The sequence below is a fragment of the Choloepus didactylus genome, chromosome 6, assembly GCF_015220235.1.
Source record: "Choloepus didactylus isolate mChoDid1 chromosome 6, mChoDid1.pri, whole genome shotgun sequence".
NCBI lineage: Eukaryota > Metazoa > Chordata > Mammalia > Pilosa > Megalonychidae > Choloepus > Choloepus didactylus.
In genome coordinates this window covers 133,941,354-133,962,592 of record NC_051312.1, presented here as the reverse complement: position 1 = coordinate 133,962,592, position 21,239 = coordinate 133,941,354, and the positions used below count along the sequence as shown (strand labels likewise).

The 21,239-nt window shown below is 50.5% G+C and overlaps 1 protein-coding gene and 1 long non-coding RNA gene across 2 annotated transcripts; one reads left to right on the top strand and one right to left on the bottom strand.

The window, feature by feature from the left end:
• Positions 1-1,600: 1,600 nt before the first annotated feature.
• Positions 1,601-12,654, bottom strand: IL10RA (interleukin 10 receptor subunit alpha). Its single transcript, XM_037841609.1, has 7 exons — positions 12,522-12,654; positions 10,447-10,561; positions 9,640-9,824; positions 8,659-8,828; positions 7,838-7,988; positions 6,366-6,484; positions 1,601-4,234 (listed from the first exon to the last, which is right to left on the bottom strand). The coding sequence occupies exons 1-7, from the start codon at positions 12,589-12,591 to the stop codon at positions 3,308-3,310; spliced, it is 1,737 nt and encodes a 578-aa protein (XP_037697537.1). The 5' UTR covers positions 12,592-12,654; the 3' UTR covers positions 1,601-3,307.
• A 152-nt stretch (positions 12,655-12,806) lies between these two features.
• On the top strand, positions 12,807-18,999 carry LOC119538562. The gene is made up of 3 exons (XR_005217586.1): positions 12,807-12,965; positions 13,886-13,972; positions 17,647-18,999. It is a non-coding gene; the product is annotated as an uncharacterized LOC119538562 (long non-coding RNA).
• The last annotated feature ends 2,240 nt before the right edge of the window (positions 19,000-21,239 follow it).

Genomic DNA, 21,239 nt, shown 5'->3' with positions numbered 1-21,239 from the left:
AAGGGGAGGAGAGAGAGAAATTTGGGGGAGGGCAAGGCAGATCTTTTGGCTGCTATTTACAAAACTGGGAAAACACAATTCAATAGAATTTCCTCTTCAGTCAGGGTTAGCCCAGTTCCCCTCTCTCCTCACCAAGAGGAAGTTCCATTAGCTCACAGAAACGTAGAATCACAAATTCCTCAGCCTGGAAAAGCCCTCTAAGGAGGGTGCTCAGTTTAAGAACTGGGGCCTTTTGTCGGGGATTTTAATCCAAATTCCCGAGACGCCTGGATGTGTCTCACCTATCCGGGCTGTTCGGAAGAAACTCTCAATTCTCCCCAGAATCTCGGCCACAGTGGGCGGTCAGTGGGCAGCTGACAAGCCAGTGAACCCTCACGTCCTCCCACTCATCTCACGGAAGAGAAGAGGCGCGGACACTTCAGGCCCAGCTGCCAGCTCCACTCTGTCCATCACGTTGCTCCTCACTGACCCAATCAGCTCCAGTTCCTTTGACAGTCCCCTCTTCTGCTCTGAATCTTTATATCCAGGCCTTGGATGAGGTGGCCTTCACTCAAACCTGCTGCGGGAGCCTTTCCCTTGGGGCAGAATCTACCTCCAACTCCCCGTCTCTAGCACCAAGTGACCAACCCCAAATCGATGGCCAATCTTGACAAGCGGCCGCCGGGGCACGTGTACGCGGCATGATGTCAGGCCAGTTCTCTGAAGGTGATAGAATCGGCACTTCCCCAGAAGTGGGGATTTCCTCAGAACGAAAGGGGGAGAGGCCACGTTGGAGAAGACACAGGGGGACAGAGATGAGGTGTCCCCGGTCAGCTCCTCAGGAGATCGGGCTGGGATAAAGAACAAAAGCTCGCGGGTGACTCAGGTCACGGGCCCTGGGTTTGCCCCACCCGCTGCGCTGAGTGTGGTGTGAGATTCAAACCCACAGTGTGGCTTTTCGAGGAAGCAGCAGGCTGCTTTTAGAATAGGACGCAGAAGGTTTCCGCACTTATGAGAACCCTGAGACGCAGCCCTGGGGCCCAGTGGAGCAGCTGGGGCTCCAGGGAGCTCCTTTTCCCATCTGCCCCCAAGGGAGGGGCTTCCAGGTTGTTCTTTCCAGGTTGTCAGAACTCGGCATCCAAACCATTGTGCAGACACGTCCAAAATGTTGTGCCATATTTTCCACCGTTACTTTTTCAGTCTGCCGAGACAAAACCTCTACGTACTCTTTTATCTCTTTCATTTTCACCTGTTTCCAAGAAAAACTGTCCATTTCCCCTTACAGACTTAGCAAATACTGACAGCCAGCAGGTTCGGTGCATGCCATGGCGGGCCCCGGGTTCAACCTTTTATACGTGATCCCTTCAAACCTTATGGCACCTCCTGTGAGGTATTATCCCCATTTTGCAGCTGGGAAAACAGAAACCTTGAGAGGGTAAGGAATTTGCCCAAGTTCCCAGACAATAAATGGTGGCATGAGGACATGGACCCTTGTCTTTCCAATTTGCCTCTGAGCCCTCAGTCTGGCTTCTTTAAAGCCAGCATCCCTCTTCCAATCCATTGTCATCTTCAGTCACCAACCACTGAATCCTCCACCAGCGACTGTGTTGCCAGAATCTGGTTGATTCCACAAGATCCCTGCAGTCCTGACAATTTATTGCAGCACTCATTTACACAGCTTTGTGTTCCCGGCACATTCGCAGCCATCCTCTCACGAAACCTCCCAGCCCTATGAACTAGGCAAGGCAGGCAGTGTTTTCCAGTTTCACAGACGACGAAACTGAGGCACAAAGAGGAAAAGTGACTTGCCTAAGTACACCCAGCTGTAAACAGTAGAGTCAGAACTAGAACTCAATGGTTCCTCAAATGCCCAAATTCTCTCATTGTATTATGTTGCCTTGTCAATAAATAAATGAACAAAATAAATAAACAAAACTTTGATGGGAACCCTGAGGAAGTCCCCCTGCAAGCCTAAGTTTCTGGAGAGTTCAGCTCTCAGACTGGCACCTTAGAGCTCTTGGCAGAGTGGGGGGGTCACAGCTGGCTTCCCTTGGCTGGGGTCTCAGAACGCTACAGAGAAAGTCACCCCTTCCAGCTCCCTCATGCCCAAACTGTGAACTGGCTTTGTTTGAAGACAGATTCCAAACTGACTCCAGGGAGTTGGTGCCCTTTCTAGCAGCCCCGGTGCCTAGCAGCTCTCCTTGTGTGGTGACAGGGACTCCTGCTAGGTTCTGTCAGCCTCGCATGAGAAAGAAGCTGTTTCTGCACAGATCTGGTCATGGAGTCCACTTCCTCCCAGCTCAGAGTCAGGCCGGGTTGCAAATGTCGCCCCAGGGGCCAGCCTGACTAACACACAGCATGGACCCCGCCCCCCAACCACGAGAGTCCTTATTTCACAGATGGGGGAAACTGAGGCCCTCTGAGAACACTGAGAGCGCAGGGTCCCAGCCCAGAGCCCTGTTGTCTGTAGCTGCACATCAGTAGCAAATGCAAATGCAGACGGGAGCTGGTGTCCAAGCCCGGAAGCTGCCTGAAGGGATGAGTCTGACCAATGCAAACCACCAGGACAGTGGGGGCAGCAAATTGGGGATGGTGAGCGGCTGGGTCACTGCAAGCACCCAGGGGGTGTGCAGCTCTATTGGCTGGAAAAAGGGAGATGTCTGGAGGTGGACACCAGACACTTCCTACTGGTGAGGGGTGGGCTCTGAGCCAGAAGCACCTTTTAGGTCTCAGCACCTTCATCTCCTCTGTCACCTGACTGATCAGGGCAGATACACCTTATGATCTTCCAGTGACAGTCTCCCTTCCTGGAAGGCCAGTGGGGAGCTCCTCCATGTGACCAGGGCAGCCTGATGGCTAGCTCCAACCATCCCAGACCCAGCCTCTACTCCCTCCTTTGTCTGCCTAGTAGTGACCCCTGCAGTGAGACCCTAAAGCCTCCATCCTCCCAGCCCTCCACCCTGGCTCACGGCTGGCCTGAGTGGGAGGGCCTGGATCCAAGCCAATGTCAGCCTGCAGTCTCACCACAACTCCAGAAAAACCTGTGGTTCCCCTGAGCAAACAATGCTTTATGATGCAGGAAAGAGTCCTGAGTAGGGAGGAGCTGGAGCCTGCAAGGCCCCACTCAGCAGAGCAGACCGGGATCACCCACACACTCTGCACTAGTTTAGTGATAGCCGCCCTCCTGCCCCTGGCACCTGAGCCAGCCCAGCCTGACCTCATGGTTCACTGCTGCCCCCTCTGGGGCTCCATCCTCCTCCCGCAAGGAAAATCCTTGTCCAGTGTCAGGTATTGGAGGAGCAGGCATGGCTGAAACCCTTAGCTCGAGTCACTCATTTGAGTGCAGGCTGGAGATCAGGGGCAAGGTCATCAAGTCCGAGTCAAAGCTGCCCAGGAGACCACCCGGGGCTGCCACACAGTCCAGAGGGGCAAGATCATGGGCAAAGCTCCAGTCCGATGTTCCCAGGTCATCACAGCTGAGCAAGCCCAGGAGCGGCCATTCTTTAGTTGGTTGGTTCCACTGTCCGGTGGGGGGCACTGAGGGATTAAGAGTCATTTCTTGGGGGTCTTGCTTTACATAGCCCTTGGCCAGGGCTGGTGGGGGCCAGCCTGCCTCGGCATCTAGGCACGTCCTGAATTTGGGGCTGAGGGCATCTGTCAAAGAGGACTCTTCCTCCAGGCAGTCTGCCTTGATTGCCTTCTCCTCTGTGCATCTTGTCTGCTTCAGGTAGCCCTGGCATACCACCACATCTGGGGCTTCTTCCCCAGGCGGCTCAGTTCTCAGGGGGCTGGCATGGCCCAAGGCCAAGCCACCCTGTGTGTCCCCAGGCTGTCCCTCAGAGTTCTGGACTAAACCGATGCCACTGTCATCCTGACCCTGCCTGTCGCTCTCCACCTGCTGCTCCCAGCCGGGCCCTGTCCCTGGGCTCAGGCTGGGCTCCTGCAAGCAGATGCCGCTGTCTGTGCTGTTGCTGCTGCCCCCATTGCAGGTGTCCTCTGGCTCCAAGGGCTTCTGCTTTCCTAAAGTGTCACTGGCCTGGGGATGTGGGGTAGGGAGGAGGAACTGAGGCTCTTCAGTCTGCAGGGATGGCTTGGCACTGCCAAATCCACTGTCCGTGCTGCCATGCAGTTCCGAGTTCCTCAGCTCAGGAGTCACATTTGGGAAAGCCTCTTCGTCGAGGGGGTAGATGGTGTCCTGGGCCTCTGGGCAGGGAACCTGGCTGATGAGGCTGAAGGGGCTGGGCTTCTCGAAGACCTAGGGAGGAGCAGGCAGCATGAGAGAGGTGGAGAGGCACCCATAGGAACCCACTCCCAGTGAGGACACGGGTCCAGGGGGGTCCTTGAGGAGCTACTGCTTCAACAGAGGGGGGCTGCAGAGCCTGGATCACCCTGCAACTTGTCTTTTTGGTTTTGTTTTAGAATAGATTTTCCTCCTAATTTGATTCTCAGCTTGGCTCAGGCCAGATTCATAAAAGCTTAGATTCTTGGAGCCCAATGGACTGACAGGCAGAACAGGAGCCTGTTGGGAAGGTGGCTCCATTACAAGCACTTTTCAAACCCAAGACAGGCTGGGCTCATCTAGAAGTGTGTTTCCAACTTTTCTGACTATGACTCAAAGTAAGAAACAAGTTTCACATCACAACCCATAGATAAATAACTGAAACCAGTTTCACAAAAGAATACTTATCATTACTCCATGTGCCACGATTTTTTCCATCCTATCCTATCCTCCTCTCCCCTCCCCTTCCTAAACAGGCCAATGAATGCATGTTTGTGGAACTGAATCTCCCCAGAGCATGGAGAATGCACAAGGAGTACCACTTCAGTTAGACACAAGGAAGAACTTTATAATCTCCTAGGACTGTAGGGGCTGACTGTCCCCAGGCTCCTCACCATAATTCTCTACCTAGTGTATACTAGAGCTGGGAACAAGCTCTTTCTTGCCTGGACAAAGACCCTAACTGGGCCGTGCAGTACCTCCCATCTTCCCCTCCATGCATCCTGGAATTCCTACTCAAAATAATTTCAGAGAGTCTGTCTTTCTCCTTATTTTTTCCTAGAGAGCCCGGGATCCCTCCGGAGGTCCCCTTCCAGCTGTGAGTGTCCCTGGGGCTCCTGCCTCCCTGTGATGCAGCCAGAACCCCAAGTCAGGGACAGGTGGAGCTTTGGAAAATGTTCAGCTTTACATAGCAAGAGGAAATGCCGTGGGAGAGTCTGAGATCCTTGCCCCTTCCCTGAACGCCTCCTCTGGAGACACCTTCCCACCCTGCATTCTCCCTCTCTGACAGCAGCCCAGGGGCCAGCTCTTCCAGCTCTTTGTTCTGCTCTTCTCTAGGGGTACTCATCACCCCTTGGGAGTGGAAAAATGAGGCTCCATCCCTGACTCTTCCATGTAACAACCTCTCCGTGCCTCAGTTTCCTCTCTTGTGAAATGAGGATAACAATTGTGTCTATTTCATAGGTACTAACATACAGGGTTAGTCTATGGCCAGTTATTAATAAATACAGTTCTGATTCTCATTACTCGCAGACTCCACACTTGCAAATTCACCTTCTAACAAATATTTATTTGTAAGTCTAAACTCAATACTCCTGGCTCTTTTGTGGTCATTTGGGGACATGCACAGAGTGGTGAAAAAATTTGAGTTCCCAGCTGAGGTTGAGCGAGATGACACTCATCCTTCTTGTTTCAGTCTCATAAAAGTGTCCTTTCTGTGGTATATTTTGTGGCATGTTTTTTTGCATTTCTGTTGGAGACTTTGCTGTTTAAAATGGCCCCCAGGCATAGTGCTGGAGTGCTGTCCAGTGCTCCTTCGTGCAAGGAGGCTGAGACATGCCTTACGGAGAAAAGTCATGTGTTAGATAAGCTTTGTTCAGGTGTGAGTTACAGTGCCGTGGCTCATGAGTTCAGTGTTAAGGAATCAACAATATATATTAGATAAGATGTTTTTAAATAGAAACACACATAAAACAAAGCTATGTATTGATTGGTTAATGAAAATGTGACCCGAGGCTCACAGGAACTTAAACTTGTATTTCCCTAGGAGCCCTGGTTCAGTATTTGCTTATTCAGGGTTCACAGCAAACTTTATGAAACATAACTCTCAGGAGTAATAAGAATCGACTATACCAACAAAATAAAGTGTGGCACGGAGGGAGGTGGCCATTACTCAGTAAGTCTACTAGAAGGCAATGTTCTCAAGTTTGTTATTTGTATCCACTTTGTCCCTCTGTCCCCTGTGCTTGATGAGGGTCCTCAGAATAAGTTCAGTGCTGGCAGTGGAGGAGAGCCAAGGGAAGGGACCTTCTGGCAAGGAGCTCCCTCCCTCCCCAGGACTCTGGCATGGCTGGGAAGGATGGGGCAGCGGCCTCCCTGCGAGACTCACCAGGACGGCCGGCAGCTTCCCCCGGCGCCGCACGTACAGCTGGAGGGCCAGGCAGTAGGCCAGAGCTCCGCAGAGCAGAACAAAGGTGAAGAAGACTCCAAGGTTGGTGGCGGTGAAATCTACAGGTCCAGAGACATGTGTTTGTGGCCTGGCCCCATGGCCGCGCTCAGGAGCCACTCAGTGAGTGGCCCCAGGTAACCCCCGCAGGCTACGTCTAGGTCACAGGTCTAGATGTGCCTGGGTTCTTGGGAATCCCTGCTTGGCCTTCCAAACCCTGCCCCAAAGATTTCCTCATTAGACACAACTGACTCTGCCCCCAGCACACGACTCACACCACAGCAAACAGAGCAGCGAGGCAGGACATTATGCAAAGTTAACAAGAGAGGTTCTGGGGGCAGCCAGACCTGGGTTCAAGTCCCAGCTTCACCACTTACCAGCTTTGGGACTGTGGACAAGTTACTTAACCTCCCTGAGCCTTAGGTTCCTCATGTAGAAAATGGGAAAAATAATAGCACCTATCTCAAAAGATGGTTGGGAAGCACACAGCACTTATAATATACCAAGTACTTCACTGAGTTCATTGGATCCTTATAACAACTTTATGAGGTAGGTACTGTCACCATCTCCATTTTTGAAGAGTAGTATCCTGAGGCACAGAGAGGTCAAGTAACTTGCCTGAGGTCATACACCTCGTAAGGGTTCATGAAGCCAGGATTCGAACCCAGACCTTTTCGCAAAATTATGTCTTGTATCAGTGGGTGAATGTATAAAAAGCTCTTATGGCTGCCCACTTTGCTGTGTGGCTTAAATGACAGTGAGCTTGGGATTGTCCTTTGTGAACCAAAACGTATTACAGAAACATAAGGAGTTAATTTAGTCCCTGCCAGGCCCCTGCCCACGATGACCTTGGCATTCTGAGAGAGCTCACTGTTGGAGTGATTCATCGGGCACCTGGATTGCCAGTTCCTCTGTGCACACTCGGGTTCCCCAGTGGGACTGTAAGATCCTGGCAGGCAGGAGCAGACCCCTTCCGACCCTCTATCCTCACCCATCCCCCTCCTGCTCCAGCACCTGGCCCAGAGCCTGGCTCAGTGTGTGCTGATTTTAGCAGCAGCTGAGGTGTGGAGACTGTTCAGCTCTGCTTGCTCCAAGGGAGTGAGGTGGGGAGGGAAGGAGAAGGCCCTTTGCACCCAGGGCTCCAAGGGAAAACAGCAAAGGAGCTGCCACAGCTGGGCGGCCTGGGGAGCTCCTGGGAAGGGCGGCTGGGTTCAGGTGGAAACACTCACAGAACCAGGAGGCCTGGCTCTGCTGCCACATCCTTGCTTTGCCACACTGTACACATGGAGCCTCAGTTTCCTCACCTCTAAAATGGGAATAACGAAGCCCTGTCTGGTGGGGTGGAGGCTTGTTGGATGGTGTGAGGCCCCTCCTGGCCCCGTGACCTCCCCAACCGCCCTGCTGACAGGACTTACACTGCTTGGTGAGGACTATGCACTGCTCCTCCGACCACACCCCCTTGTTGATCCGGGAGCTCACGGACGGTTTCACCTTGACACAGAACTCTCCTACCTCTCCAGAGATTGGGAGGCTGAAGCTTTCATGCTTTACCTTCTTGTTTGTGAACTGAAATGAAAAACAACAGCAATAAATGAAATACCTTTATTTCATGGCACCCTAGAAGCTGAGAGCTGGAGGGGCCTTCAGAGAGGATCCAGGCCAACCCCCAGAAATTTCAGTCTTCTTTTTCTAAGATAAGAAACCCCGCAATTATCCACACCACCCCAAATCTCTGTAATTGCCATAATTTTTTTACATTGAAAGAGAAAAGGGAACATTTTATAAATGCTAAGGACCTTCCCAGAATAGGATGAAATCAACCATGGTGGAGAGGAAAGAAGACAGACTTTGCAGACACACAGCCCTGGGTTCCCACTTGCAGAGATGTCCTCAGGCAGGTTATGTAACCTAATTTTGTAGATGAGGTTACTCTCATCTACAAAAGGGAATAAAATACCTACCTGCAAGGGGACCAGAAATAATAGCTGTAAAATGTCTTGTGGGCACCCAGTAAACAGCAACTTCTTCCCCATACTTCACAGGAGCATGGGTATGGGGGCTGAACGGAAAGAACTGAGGTCGGTTCAGCTCCCACCCAAACCCCACCCCCTGTGGTCCCCCCAGGACTTCTCTTTACTTTGCTAGCAAAGTTCCCCTTGGGCACATGAAAGCCTTCCAGCCCACGTGACAGGGAAGCCCAGAAGCCCTGGCCCCACAGCCTCTGGGAGCCCCATACCGTGTAGTTTCCCGGCACCTTGCGAATAGCAATCTCATACTCGCGGAAGTGTTCAAAGATGCTTTCATACATGTCGCCTGCAGGGGCCACCTTGGGCCTGGGGGGCTGGATTGTCCCGCGGATGTAGCCACGGTCAACTTCTAGCTTCATGCTGCTGACCTTCAGGGTCACTGAACAGGGGAGACAACACCGTAAGACAAGCTTGTGCCTTGCATCAAGCTTACCCCACCCTAAAACCCGGGCTGGAGGTTTCCCAACCAGCAGTACATAAAGATTTCCCAGACACAGAGGTCCCAGGCCCACTCAAGACATAAGTTTTAAATACTCTGCCCAGGGAACATTTCTGCAGCCAGCTGGGCACTGGCCTGCGGATGGGCATTTGGGAGCAAGGACCTCCCAGATCACAGGCTCTGACTCAGTCCTTCAGAGCAGGGTCAGCTCACCACCCTGCACACAGACTGAGCTCCTTCCCAATTTGTGGACTGCAAGAATCCCGATAAGTTTGGGGCTTATCCCTTTGTCTTACCTCTCCAGGGAGAGATTCTGGACTTTTCTTCAGTAGCACCTCCCCGCCACAATGCCTCACACCCCAATCCCAAGAGTTCATCCCTAAAAGGAGGACGGCCTGATCCGAGTCCTGCCTACTGCTTCCTGCCCCGTGTCGGGTGCCTACGGATTCGCTTCCTCTCCCCGAACCCTGCAAGTCCAGGGGGTTGGCCCTCGTGACTCAGCCACCCGACCCACCCCACGACCTCTCTTCTCATTCTTCTGCAGAATAAGCAATTCCAGTTCCTTTTTAAACCTCGAACGATGTTGCCTATTTTCAATCTAAACCTCCTCTGAAGGACTGACCCAGGTCCCCGTCCAGGAAGCTGGGCTGACATGGGGTGCAACGAGAACAGACGAAAAAGCTCTAGACTACAGCTTCTGGCCAGAAGGTGTCCCAAAAGCCACGTGCTCGGCCCAGGGGAGGAGAAGCACCTTCATCCACGGAGAAGCGGGTGTGGGTGGTGGTCCAGTTGGAGTGCTGGCTGCCGTCCGCTGCCCGCACTCTGGCCCGGTAACCGTTGCTGTGGTACAGGTCCAGGGTCACCATGGTGAGGTCACAGGATACCACCTGGGTCTGGTTACAGGTGGGAACTGCCTTCCAGGGCTCTAGTCCATAGCTGGGGAGAGATCAGGGCTGGCATTGGAGGAGGACCTTGTGCTCACACCTACCCCTTCTGAAGGAAGCCAGAGGCCAGCGGGGAGAGCCCCCATGACAGGAGAAACTGATGCAGCCCCCCGTGTCTCTCCTAGTCCATGGCACCTGCTTCCAAGGAGGTCTCCCTTGGCTCTGGGACCCTCGATCAATTTCCCTGTGGCCTAGAAGACTCAGATTGGTATACGATTAGCTCAAGTCCCAGCTGCAGGAAGACTTCCTGCAACCTGCAATGCAACCTCATCTCTCCCTTCTCCCAGTCATTAGGGTTCCCTTATTCTCAATTCTATTGTGGATGCTTTTCCTGTTTTTTCCAGCATGGTGGAAAAACCTCGAGGGCCAAGGCAATACCCTGGCCTTCTCACTCCAGAACTCCCAGCCCACTGCTGGGCACGTCCGGGGGCTCAATCAGTACTTGTCAACTGATAGGTGTCAGGGTCCCTCCTGGCCTCACTTCCATAAGAAGACAAGTTGCTTCCCAGTGCCGGGGGTGGGGTTGGGTGGGGCAGGGTGGGGGCGTGGAAAAGGACAGACCCACCCACCCCCTCACCCACCTCCCTCCTTCCTCCACCCTCCCCTTTCCTTACTTCAGGAGCTCCACTTCATAGTAGGTGCTCTGGGACTGATTCGGGATGGGCTGCCAGTGGAGGACGTGGTGGAAAAATTCTGCTTCAAACCACACGGATGGAGGGCTGGGTAGTTCTGTCCCGGGAAAGAGGAGTGTCAGAGCTAGCAGAGCTTGGCATTTCTCAATCGCCCCCCAGGGACAAGGATGGTGATGGTGATGGTGGCAAGGATTATAACAGCTACCATTTACTGAGGACTTACCTATGACCTGAGCACTGTGCAAAGATCTTTACATCTCTTGCCTCATTAAATTAACACAATGGCCCTACAAGGTAGGCATTGGGAACCCCAATTTCACGGAAGAAATAATGGAGGCTCAGGTTAAGTGACTTGCTCAAGGTCAATGGAGCTACTAAGGAGCAGAGTGGGGACTCGAATCTATATGTGTCTGATTCTAAACTAGTGTTGTGTCCTCAAGTCACTGCCCTGTGCTGTGATCAGAAGCAGAAGTGGTGGCTGAGAAGAGCCAAGCTGACTCTGATGGACCCCAGGAGAGAAGGCAGAGGCTGAGGGCTAAAGCAGGGGGCACTGAACTCTCACATGAGCTAGTCCCTACCTCTACCTGGCTCCCACCCCCAGGCTTGCTTCCCACCCTGGTCCCAGGCCATCTGTCTGGGGTTCTTTTGGTAAACACCCTGTTTGTCTGACAACTGCCTGTTTCTCTTCACGGGTCTTCTGGGCTCCCTTGAGCCGAGTGCTTACCTCACTCCCTAGCTTCTAAAAAGACTGCCTGTAGCCAGACGTCCAGCCTGAGGCTGGGTGAGACAGACAAACAAGAACCAGCTCTGGTTCTAGACTGGGCTGAGGGGATTTCCATAAAGGGCTAGCACCCTTGGCTCCAAGCTGAGATGTTAAATACCAACATCTCCCCCTATCCCCCGCCCCCACCGAAAACACAACTTTCACTATAGGCAATGTCAATTCCAGGATCCCCAACCAAGCACTTGCTATTGACTTTCGGCAATGATTGAACTTTGCCGAACTTGTTCCCTCATTTGTAAAAATGCAATAAATACTTTAGGAGTCTTGTCCACTAAATGAAGCACATGCCAGGTCAATATCCAGTCAGTTCCCTTTCTCCTTGAATATATTGCTGTTTGGTAGAGACTCTACTCTTGTTTCGCTTGTTCTCCAACTTCTCTTGATCTCTCTAATAATGCTTCCTTTTTCTGACTCTCTCATTCTCATTTAGAAAATACTTCTACCCCTCTCTCTTGCTTTCTGTCTTATACTGGCTTTTGATCCTCAAGTCTGTGTCTCGATTTCAAAACATGAACGGAAAGTGATAAATACAACCCGGTTTTGTAGTGTCTGCTCTACGCATCACCAGCTTGGCTCCACATCTGGTGAAGACTGACTGTGCGTTTTACTCTGTATCTTGGCGCATGCAGAAGCCCTTTCCATCCCTGCTCTCCCTGCCTCTGTTCTAGTTCCTTCCAACTCTTCCCTTCCCTTCTCTCTCTTTCCAAGGTTAACTCTTTTGCATTTGCAGAAACTTTCCTAGGAGAGCAGGCTGAACCAGGAGCCTGAGCTGAGGGGTCGGGTAAGGGAGGAAGGAGGCAGGAGTCAGTGGGAGTGAGCTGGGGGCTAAAACACAGAGCAGGTAGGATCGGATGGGGGTGACCGGTGGGGCTTCGGGGGGGAGGGGCAGGGACAGAAAAAGGCTAATTGGAGGGGTCAGGGTAGTTAGAAGAGGCAGATGAGAATCAAATCATTCCACAGAGGGACAAGAGACCAGAGCGACAAAAAAGCCAGAGCTAAGTTTAGGACTCGACGGGAGCCGGGTGAACGGTGAATTTGTGGGGGGAGGATTTTCCTTTTCTCCCCCACCCCCACCCCCAACTTTCCTCCACCAATCTCAGCCTCTTCGACTTCAACAAGAGAAGGGTCAGGGCAACAGCCTTCTGGAGACCCAGGCTTGCTGGGAAGAGGCAGGTCACCAGACGGGGACCTCCGTGGGACGCAGCTAGGGGCGGCCCTGGGGAGAGTCGGGTCTGGACACTCGCACAGCCCAAGAGGGGGCTCCGGATCTTACCGTGCGCGCCCGAGCCCAGGCGCAGGCCGAGGAGCGCCGCCAGCAGCACCGCCAGCAGAATGTGGAGCATTCTGGGCGCGCAACATCGTCCGGGTGCGGAGCCGGAGCGGGGCTGCGCGCCTCCAGCGGCGGCTCCGCGGGACTGAGACTGAAACCTCCGAGGATCGCTTCCCCGCCCCGCCAGAGGGGCTGTTGTCACGGGGGCGGGGCCGATAGGGGCGGGGCCTCCATCCACCCCGCCCCCGAGGCCGCCGTGTGCGGGAACCCGAGCCGCTGCAGGGTCGGCGTGGGAAGCTGAGCGCTGACCCGGAGGCCTGGTGGGGTGGTTGCTGGGCCGACGCAGGACTGTCCCGGAGCGGGCGCGGGGCTGCAACCTGCTCTCTCCCTGCCCCACCCCTCTTGGCTTCCATTGCAGTTGGGTTATAGCAGTCCGGGCGTCCGTCGGTGTGTTTGTTGTGTGCCAGGGAGGGGTGGGGGCAGGGGTTGGGGCATGGGAAGCAGCTGGCAAGGGACAGCCCCACCCCTTGGGTGCGGAAGGTGGGGTGGGGCTGTCGGGCCGATTTTACAGGGCGAGCGGCTGGAGCTGTGGCCGGCGGCACTCCTAAAGCCCCAGGCGCGGAGGGGGCGATGTGAGCTAAGACACGTGTGTGTCTTGGCGAGGTAGATCCATGTAGGGTCTGCATTCAACCAGGGGTGGAGTAGGCGACCTCATACCTGGGCTAATGTTTTTGGAGGGGCACCCACGACATCTCCCAGCCCCTTTTGGTTTGCTTGCCTGAAATCTCACTTTTAGAAGCTGTTTTTCCTTTGCGTTAATGTGTTGCTGAAGGACTGGGTAATGCACGGGGTCAGTCACTCAGGTTTCTGTGTAACTTGGCTCATCCGAGACTTCTTCCAGGTGCACTGAGTATGTGAGGGTGTGGGTGATAAATTTTGTCCACCTCCCTTTTTATTGGAGGGTGACACCTGCTTCAGCGTGTGTATATGTGTGTGTGCTTGATCTCATAGGGATTTGCAGCAAAGGGTCTGTTTGTCTGGGTTTGGGTTAGATTGGGGCAGCAAGCAGGGCCTATGAGGCTATATGTCCTTGGGCCTCTGGATGTTCTAGAGTACCAGGTCTCCCACGCCCTGCCCTTGTCCTCAGCAGGCCCAGGAACTAGAGAGAGAGGCTCAGGGCCTGGGCTGGGGTCACCAGGCTCACCCTGCTCCTGAGAAGTTTCCATGGCCCTGCCCACACTGAGAGCCTCATCCTCTGTAGCTTTGGGGTGTGTGTGGCATCAGCACTGTGTGCATGTGTGGGGGTTAGGAAGGCATGAGCCCCAAAGTTTGTGGAGATGTGAACTCTGTTTAAATGTTTTTTCCAGGTGGGAGCCTCTCTGCCCAGTGGCCTGGACCGAGAGTGTGCCAAGTTGCCTGGAATGGGAGTTTGGGTTCCTGTCCTGTGTCTGAAGGTCTGCATTGGGACTGGAAAGACCTCGCTCTTTGATGATAGTCAGGGAAAGTCAGGGGTGTCCCAGCCGTATAGCTGGTGGAGAGAGATGTCCACAGGCCCAACAGGCCACGTGGACAGTCAGGGTCACCCTTAGTGGACAGCTCTTCTCACTACACCCTCAGACCACCTGGGAGGGAGAGCCCCAGGATGTTTTCTTGCACTCTCCGTTGCTCAACTGAGAGATTAAGAGTGGTAAACTGCTCAAGGGTACCGAGGTGTGACCCGAGGGGCGTGGCTGCCTTCTGAAATGACTTCTTAGTCCCCACTGGCCTTTTTAGGAAGGAGTACAGTGTGACGTTTTCTTTCTGAGCTTGTCATTACTTTCCATTATTTTGGCTGAGTTCAAGAGTTTACAAGTCTTATCCCATTACCAGTTTGAAGAGGATCAGGATTCTTCATCATTCGACAAACATTTACTACATACTCACTGGGCTGGGCACTGTACTGATGCTGGGGACAAAACGGTGCACAAAACAGGGTCCCTTCCCCCAAGAAACCTATGATCTAGCTAAAGACAGAAAATGAACAGAGATTTTAATATGCTGTGGTAAGTGCCCCGGTAAGGGAAGTTAGGCGAAGGTGGGGGCACAGGGCATGGGCACTCGACCATACTTGGGGTAGGGGATAGGGAAGGCTTCCCAGAGGAGGTAACATCTAAGCTGAAACTTAAGGAATGAGTAGGAGGTAGCTAGATGAGGAGTGAATAGAGTGTCTAGACAGAGGGAAGTGTGTTCTTTGAGATAAGGGAATATGGTATTTTTGAAGAACTCTTTAAAGTGGGTAAATTAACATCCCTGTTTTACAGATGAGAAAACTTGCCATGACTGACAGGTTAAATACTTTGCACAGGGCACAGCCAGCTTTTAAATGTGGGCTATTCAAATGCATCCTGCTGCCTCATAAAAAGCACCCAGATGGGAGTTATGGCAGTGTAGGATTACCATATGTTTTTTCAAATGCAAAAACTCATTTGTTTTGTTTGTATTCAGTTATTTATTTCCAGTGTTCTGAAAAGTACATCCTAAAGTTCCGTGATTTCTCATATTCACACTGGTATTGTGGCAGACGATAGATGGTAATTATAATAGTATCTTCTATTTATTGAGCTCTTACTATGTGCCAGGCACTCTGTTAAATATTTTACATATTGTGGCAGAGCCTGGCTGTATGCTTAGCAATCCCATTTCCTGTTTCTGGGCACAAAGGAAACTACATTTCCCAGCATTCCTTACAATTAGGTGGAGCCATGTGACTGGGTTTTGGCCCATGTAAAGTTGAATTGATGGGTGCCACGGGTTTCTAACCCTGTCTTTGCTATTCCGTCAGCTAGATGGAGGGAATCCAGTGCAGGACTCTACAGGGATGGAAGGAGTTTGGGTTCCTGAATCATCTCTTGAAGGAGCTTTTCAGGAAAGACACCCAGTCTGCATCAGCCTGTGACTTGAGTGAGGGGTGAACCCGTGTTGTATTTTGGAACTTTTGTTATAGTAGCTGGCGTTACTCCCCTGAATGATACACATGGTCTCATTTCATCCTTATAGCCACCCGGGGAGATTAGCATCATTACCACCATTTTACAGATCGGGAAGTGAGGTCAGAGACTAAGTCACTTGCCTGCATCACTCAGCCAGTAAGTGACAGAGCTAAGATTTCAGCCCAGTTCTGTTTAATTCCAGAGCTCATGCTTTTATTACTGTGTTAACAATGTCCTTCCCAATCTTGGAAGATTTCTTGAAAGAGACAAATATCAAGTGAGAAAGGGTTGGGGGGAGGAGCAGCTCAGGGCTGAGAGAGTGTGGGTAGCAGGATATGTCGAGCCACAGAGTGTGGGTAGCAGGATATATCGAGCCGCAGGGAATGTGACCTGGTGGGGCAGGAGCCTGAGAACAGAGCTGGGTAGAAATCTTGTCCCTGTGGCCGCAGAAACAAAAAATTTTTTAATGCAATAGCATTTTTTTTAACTTTATCAAAAACTTAAAAGAATTCAAACAAAACAAAACAAAGGAATAAGAAAAACAAATAACCTAAAATAACTACATTGCTTCCAACGTGTTCCTACCATACCCCAAGAAAATTTGCAAACCTTAATCATTCTTGAGCTTCCCATAAGGTTGAGATTACCCTCAATAACTTATCTGTTCTTATTAGATTATCGTTCCCCCTTCACTTGTTGCTATCTCTAGGTCCCCTACATTCTACAATATAAAATATTTATTTTACATTTTTCGCAGAGTTCACATTAGTGGTAACATACAATATCTTTCCTTTTGTGTCTTGCTTATTTCTCTCAGCATTATGTCTTCAGGGTTCATCCATGTTGTCATATGTTTGATGACCTCGTTCCTTCTTACTGCCGCGTAGTATTCCATCGTGTGTATGTACCACATTTTGTTTATCCGCTCATCTGTTGAAGGACATTTGGGTTGTTTCCATTCTCTTGGTAATTGTGAATAATGCCGCTGTGAATATCAGTGTGCAAATATATGTTTGTGTCACTGCTTTCACAGTCACTTGGAAGTCTGTGAAAGCAGTATGTTGCTACGTTTTGAAAACTAAGCAGAAAACAGCTTTCATTCACTCTATGGTGTTTTCCTGGGCTGAAAAATCCCCTTTTTGATGAAAACAGTCACTTGGAAGTCTTCTGGCTATATATTGAGAAGTGGAATTGCTGGATCAAAGGGTAACTTGATATCTAGTTTTCTAAGGAACCGCCAGACTGACTTCCAGAGTGGCTGTACCATTACACAGTCCCACCAGCAATGAATAAGAGTCCCAATTTCTCCAAATCCTCTCCAGCATTTGTAGTTTCTGTTTGTTTAATGGCAGCCATTCTAATCGGTGTGAGATGGTATCTCATTGTGGTCTTAATTTGCATCTCCCTAATAGCTAGTGAAGCTGAACATTTTTTTCATGTGGTTTTTAGCCATTTGTATTTCCTCTTCAGAGAAATGTCTTTTCATATCTTTTGCCCATCACAGAAACTTGTAAGGTGGATTTTGTGCTCTTCCTGGTCCTGTTGTCTCAGTTTTGCTTTTCTTCATCTTGGTCTTCAGGATGATGCCACTAAGTGGGGTGGGGGGCATCAGAGAGGGTGGGAACAGGGACAAATTGTAGTTTCTGTCTCTGGACTGGTGGCTGGGGAAGTTCCCAGGCCTTGTCATCACAAAGCTACACATAAAGGGGAGTGAGACCCAGAGGGAATCAACCCCAAGAAGCAGACAGAGAGCAGGAAAATCACAGATGCAAGATGAGCTGCCGGCCAAGCCTCCAGCCCCAGCCCTGCTTCCTGACTGCTGTCTATAGAACCTGACTAATGCCCACAACCGTTGACCCTCTACCTGAACCCCTCCTGGCTGAGTATAAAAAAGCTCAGTGGGCTCAAAACCTCTTTCTGAACTTCCCTCTCTCTTTGGATGGCGGCTCAGACTTAAATGGGGGAGTTTCTGGGTGAGCAACAGGCATCCTTTGAGGAGCTTGGGCAGAAGAGGGGCCAGGTGGATTTGAGTTTTAAATAGAAAAGGAAACTCAGAGCATGGAAGTGACTAGTCAAGGAGACTCAGCCAGTTAGTGGCAGAATTAAAACTCTGGTCTTCTGATTGAAGTTCCACTCTATTGCTCTCTCTTTCACAACAGCTAAGCATGTGGACTGTTGAAGACTTTACAAGGACATCATTCCCATCAGCCTCAAGGGAAGAGGCTAATCCCCTTGAAGCAGCAGAGCTGGGGCTAAGAATCTTGTCACCCCTGCACATCTGCCTGGGACCTGGATCTTTGTCAGGGGTCAAGGTTCACATGGCTGGAGAGAAGAGCCCCTGGGCTCCTAGTTCCTGGCCTGGCTATGACCAACTACATGACTTTGGGCCAGTCCCTTTACCTCTCTTAGCCATCGGCAAGACTGGAATAAATGTAAGCTTCTTGGGCTGTCGTAAGGCCAGGTACAAAGGTGTTCTGTCAACCAAGAAAAGCAGAAAGTGTGTCAGACTGACCAGAGGGAGCCCACCTGTTTTGCCCACTGCCTGGATTCTGCTTGGTATCTGTCCAGCCTGAACTGTTGAGTGGACCCCCACCCCCACCCCCACCCTGGATCCCTCCTCCCACCAAGAAGATTAATAAGAAAGTCACCATCATTGCTGTGTCAGCTTGGGAAGCAGAAAGCTAAGATAAAATCAAAAGCAAAACATTGACAGAACTATCCTGTGTCATTTCAAGGAACAACTGTGCTTCCCTTCAGTAGTCCAGATGGTCTTGACCTCTCCAGTGTTTGGGGGTATCATTTCCCCTTAATTCTAAAATAGCAACAGCTCCCATCCCATGGCTCTTGACTTTCCATTCCCAGATAACTTCTGGGGTCCCCCAAGGAAGCCTCCCACTGCCCCAGAGTCATCTCAGGGGCCTCACTGGTCACTCCTAGTGTCTCAGGGCTGTTGCCACTGGGCTGCTGCTTGCTTCAAGAGTGGACACAGGTCCATTTTTAAGTGCTATAGGCTTGCAAAAAACAGAAGTACCCAGGAGAGAATAATGAAGTAGCCACCAAAAGCACATGCAGAGAAAACCACTTGGGGGTGGTGGGAATTATGGAAGTACTTCACAATAATTGGATCCCATGAGGGTGTAAGCCAAATCTCCTGAGACCATTTTTTTTTTTCATGAGACCATTTTTGAACTTATCTTTTACTTTGTCACTTCCGCTCTTAAATACTATAGTTTTTCCTTGACCCTCTTCCCTCAAAGTATTAAAAGGTATGAAATATAAACAAGCTCTTGCATTGTGTACTTTCAGGTGTATGATTCAAGCATTATAGAGCTATCTACATAATGATAAAAACCACTAATTCTTGGATAATTCAATAATAAACAAAACATCAGGGCACAGACAGAATTAAGAGCCATCTCTTTTTGTTGCATGTAGGTTGCAAATAATCTAAAGAAAAACACAATCATTTTGACTCTCCTCTACATTTGCATGTTGATACCCTTATTAAAATATTCCTGTATAATTATGTTTGGTCGTATTATTGCCAAGTCAGGTTTACAACCTCAAAAACAGCCGCGCAGACAAAGCAGCTAATCAGAAAGATTATGTCTTCCTGCAGCTTCCTTCAGTGCCTTTCCATCTTGCAGACCCTCCTGGAGCTCTAAGTTTTTGTGTGGGGGACAGACCCGCTAACCTCCCAGCTTTGGAAATCTCTAGGCCTCTCTATCCCCCTGCCTAGAGCCCATCTCCATTTTTTTGGCCTCAAGATGATTCATAGCAGAACATCAGTACCCTTCAAGGGAAATTCCTAGCTCTACCCCAGAGATATAGTCCAGCTTCAAGGACCCAAATAGGGCAATCAGAGCTGTTGCTGGTAGAGTCTCTCACATCTGCTGTAGCATTAAGCATCAGCTCAGGTGGGACAGCAGCCGGTGGCTCAGCTGGTGGCATTGTCAGGCCCAATCCAGGGCCTGCCACAGTTGCCCTCCTGAGCTCCCAGGCTTCTGTGAATGATACCTGGACAAAGAACACTGCATGGGGCAGTCTAAATTCAGACTCAGGGAAAAGCATTTCTCTGACTTCTCAGGGGCGTGATGTTGCAAAGGAGATGCCCAATTGACACTGCCGAACAAAAGCCAAACCCCTTGAGTTTCAGTTACCTGCACTGAAGCCCCTGCTGATGTCCAGGGCTGTGCTCAAAGCAGTGGGGTGTACTTTATTTTGACACGACTAAGAAAGTTCACCTTCTCCCGGGACAGAGGGAGGCTCTCCACAAAGACAAACTCTAATTACTATTCTCTAAATCAGAAATTGCTTGTAACCCATTGAATTATAGGTTTTAGCTTCAAGGATTTAAAGATCTATGTTCTACCTTGCCCTTGGTAGCAACAAGAGTGCAGGACAGTAAGACCTAAGACTAGGGTTCAAGCCCAGGTCGATCAGTTGTCATCTTTGACTTTGGGCAAGTCACGGATCTTCCCAGGCCTTGAGTGTCTTCGCTGTGGAATGAGGATGGTAGCTCTTCTTTCAATCTATTAGGGTTGGTGAGACCATTTATTTAGGCAAACATTTAAGCACCCTTGGCCAGGTGTTGTGGGATACAAAAATTAATCAGAGATTGGCCTTCAGTGGTTTTAGACCTGTAATGATTAACTTTGATATGCCATGAGGAGGACCGGCTTCGATATAAACCCTTGTAAACTCTAAGGTGTTACACCCACGAATGGCATGCTTACTGTAATGTAAGGTGCACCTGCACATGTGCACCTGTAATATAAGGTGCACCTGCACATGTGTACCTGCACATGTGCATGAAAGGCATGGTTACTGTAATGTAAGGTGCACCTGCACATGTGCACCTGCACATTCCTATAGGCCTTTTCTGCTCACTGCCAGTTGAACTTGACTAGCTCACAAATGGAGACCCCTCCACCCTGCCCCCCACTGCCCATTAAATACTGGGATCCTTGTATGGAGAGGTCAATTCATTCCAACTCCCTGCATTGGTAGCAGCATTCTTCCCAGGACGTATTGGAAAGGCAGTCTTTTTCCTTTCACAGAATTAGTGACAAAATACGAGAAACGGTAACTGGAGGTCAAGTGGGGATGGTAAATGGTGAATGTGCATGCATGCTCCAGTGGACGGTGCGTGGGAGGGGAGCATGGAAGAGGGAAGCACCACAGTCCTGGGGTGGAGTTGACGTTCTCAAAATTTATGAGAAAACGAAAGCCAGAGAGGAAGAGCTCGTTCTGATGATGGCAGGTTCACACCCCACCCCCGGAGTTTTTCTGTGGCAATCTGACCTTTTGGGACATAAGAACAACTAGTCAAGCTCTTCTCACCTTCTTCTTCCAAACTCTTATTCATAGACCAGCATTTGGGTGACTTTGGTAGGGGGAGATCCTGCTAGTCTTTTTGGGAGCCAGTAACCAACCCCCTTTCTGCTGCTACCGCCACCCAGCCCCTCTTATCAGGACACCAAAGGAACCCAAATGGAGAGTTACCAGGAGCCACGAGAGGAAAATCAGCGTTTCTTTTGCAGACTTTTGGAGTTCAGGAGGTTATTTTTACACTTCTTAAAACTTTAAAGCTTTGATTTCGTAAATAAATGTTGAAAGCCCATAAAAAATCTTTGGTAAATAAATGTCTAACGCATGTAAAAATTCCTTGGTTAAGTAAATAAAGTTCAAAAATATATACAATTTTTATCAAAACTCTAATGCACTGTATGAAGTTCCAAATCAGTGACTC

Excerpts from the sequence above, each read along its gene's own strand:
- IL10RA (XM_037841609.1), bottom strand. The coding sequence starts at position 12,591 with ATGCTCCACATTCTGCTGGCGGTGCTGCTGGCGGCGCTCCTCGGCCTG. Across the intron at positions 7,989-8,658 it reads AGGTGCCGGGAAACTACACG|TTCACAAACAAGAAGGTAAA; the intron begins GTATGGGGCTCC and ends TTTTCATTTCAG. Across the intron at positions 6,485-7,837 it reads CATAGTCCTCACCAAGCAGT|ATTTCACCGCCACCAACCTT; the intron begins GTAAGTCCTGTC and ends CTGGACCTGTAG.